The sequence below is a fragment of the Mesitornis unicolor genome, unplaced genomic scaffold (genome assembly GCF_000695765.1).
Source record: "Mesitornis unicolor isolate BGI_N332 unplaced genomic scaffold, ASM69576v1 scaffold43380, whole genome shotgun sequence".
Taxonomy (NCBI): Eukaryota; Metazoa; Chordata; class Aves; order Mesitornithiformes; family Mesitornithidae; genus Mesitornis; species Mesitornis unicolor.
The window spans coordinates 8093-10492 of record NW_010161380.1 but is presented as its reverse complement, the minus strand read 5'-3'; the positions used below and the strand labels follow the sequence as shown (position 1 = coordinate 10492).

Here is a 2400-nt window from a genome sequence, read left to right as displayed (position 1 = left end):
CTGGAGCTACCAAGAGGAGTTTGGCTCCGTCCCCTTTGTAACTGCTCTGGAAGTAGCTGCAGGTTGGGTCACCCCAGCCGCCTGTGGGCAGTGGGAAACAGGCACGGCTCCCTCGTCAGAGGCCTCCTCACAGGGTGGATCCTGTAATTCTGCATCTCGGGTGGGCAGGAGCCCTGAGCTGAGAATTTCGGTGTTTAGCTCAGTTTGAGCCTTTTCACAGGGCGTATTTAGAGCAGGTTCCGGTGCTTCTGAAGCGTGATCTCAGGTGGCCACGGCAGGCAGCTCTTCTGCGGTCTGAGCCGTGGATCCTGGGGATCGCAGAGGCCGCGGGTGAGAACGAACCCGTTTTCTGCTCCTCCAGGTGCAGATCAAGACAGCCCGGCGGCGAGTGGTGATGGCGTCGCTGTACCTGGGCACGGGGCTCCTCGAGCAGGAGCTGGTGAGTGTGGAAAGGGGCTGGGGAGGGGAGAGGAGAGGGCGAGTGCCAAAAGAAAACGCCTCTGCGATGGCGTCCTGTTCCTGCAGGTACAGGAGGTGCAGTCTGTGAGCTCGTAACGGCTGTAAAACCTTCAGGCAGGGACTCTGCGCCGGCGTTTTCTCCTCTCCTGGAGCTTTCTCGGGGCTCCTGCCTGCGCCTGTGACTTGTGGGCACGGGCAGGGAGGAATTTGGGAGGGAGGAATCTGGGAGGGACAGAGCCCGGAACTGCTGCCCGTTTTCAGGGGATGATGAGCCTGGCTCACGTCAGGGGTTGCTGGTTCAAAGGGGTTTTGCAGAACTGCGGGATCGCGGGGAATGGTTTTTTCCTGGCGTTTTCCCTGAACACGACTGAGGCTGCGTGTGGGCAGCGCTGTGCTCTGTGCTCTGTGTGCTGCCTGCAGATGCAGCGATGGCCAGAGGTCAGTTTGGCCGGGGGGTGGTTACCTGCTCACTTTTCCTGTCCTTGCTCTGGAGACGAGCAGGACCACGGGCGTGCAGGGAGCCTGCCCCGGGCCGGCCGGGGTGAGGGTGGGCAGCTCAGGGCTGTGTGCCTGCCTCTGTCCGCTGAGTTTGCAGGAGACAACAACTACAACAGCCTTGTAGTCAGGGAGTGAACCTGCACCACTGGAGAACTCCTCCCAAGGCTTCTCTTTGGTAGTGCAAACCTGGGCAGGCTGCTGGGACCTTTTCTGCTGGTGTGACTTGCTGCTCAGAGGCTTGAATGTGCGTCTGTAGAGTTGCTGTATCCGGGCTGCTGGAGCAGGACAGCGGTGTCACAGCCGCAGAGTCTAAACCAGCAGCGTTTCCCTGAGCAGGACGGACTCGTGCGGGGCTGTGGGAGCTCCCCTGGCCCCAGCCTCGCGCTCTCCTCACAGAGCTGCGTGTGCTCCCTGTAATGAGCAGTGGAATCTCTCTGCAGGTGGACTGCCTGGAGGAGACGCTGGAGAAATCGCTGCAAGCAGAAGGGTCCGCTGACCTCAGAGTTTCCATTCTCCTGGACTACACCAGGGGGTCTCGGGGTAGGTGTCACAGCGCCGTGCTTTCCTCAAAGGCTTCTTCTGCAGTTCGGGTAAGCCGCTTTTTTCAGAGAGCGGTCGTACTTATTTGTTGTTACTTGTTTAAATCGTACGGCTTTCACAACTGCCCTTTAGTGCAGCAGGAACTGGTTGTTCCCAGAACATCTCCAGTCTGAGCAGCTCTTCTGCAAACAGGAGCGAGGAGGGCCGGGCTCTGCGCTGCGCGACTCGTGCTTTCTTGCTTCGTTCACCCGTCGGTGCATTGCCCTTGTCCGTCGTGCTCTTACGTTGTCGTGTTTCGAGGAAGGTGGCAGCTGAAGCACACTTACTCAGACACTCTTTGTAGCACGTGCAGCTCGTGCCAGGCGTGGCTGCACTGAGGAGCGTGCACGGCGTCAGAGCTGCTCCGTGCCCGTCTCCAGGGCCCGCTCGTCAAGCAGTTACAGTCCTGGACGTCGATTTCAGTGCTGACACAGTGCAAACGAGGGTGGTTTAAAACGCTGAGCGCTGTGGTTGTGTGTGAAACCGCCCTCGTCTCTGCAGGCAGGAAGAACTCTCGGACGATGCTGATTCCCTTGCTGCAGCGATTCCCCGAGCGAGTCCGTGTGTCGCTGTTCCACACCCCCAACCTGCGGGGGCTGCTCAGGCTCTTGATTCCCGAGCGCTTCAACGAGACCATTGGGCTGCAGCACATCAAGGTCTATCTCTTCGACGATAACGTCATCCTGAGCGGGTGAGTCCTGCCCCACCAGCCCTGCTCGGGCTCCTGTGGCCGAGGGCTGGGGCAAGGCGTGCGTGGTGCCAGCGCTGTCCCAGCTTCGTTATTTGTGCCCGGCCTTTCCGTGGCGGTCGTGTCAGTGCTCTCCTGAGCTGCAAGAGCAAGCGCAGCTCTTCCACATGGGATTC

At 59.9% G+C, this 2400-nt stretch overlaps 1 protein-coding gene across 1 annotated transcript in view; it reads left to right on the top strand.

Annotated features, from left to right (window-relative positions):
• Positions 1-335: 335 nt before the first annotated feature.
• Positions 336-2400, top strand: part of PGS1 (phosphatidylglycerophosphate synthase 1) — a gene marked incomplete at its 5' end in the record, with an annotated part of 8663 nt that continues 6598 nt past the window's right edge. The window contains 3 exon segments of the mRNA XM_010192584.1: positions 336-439; positions 1398-1497; positions 2038-2227. Of these exon segments, the coding sequence (XP_010190886.1) occupies positions 336-439; positions 1398-1497; positions 2038-2227 (394 nt within the window).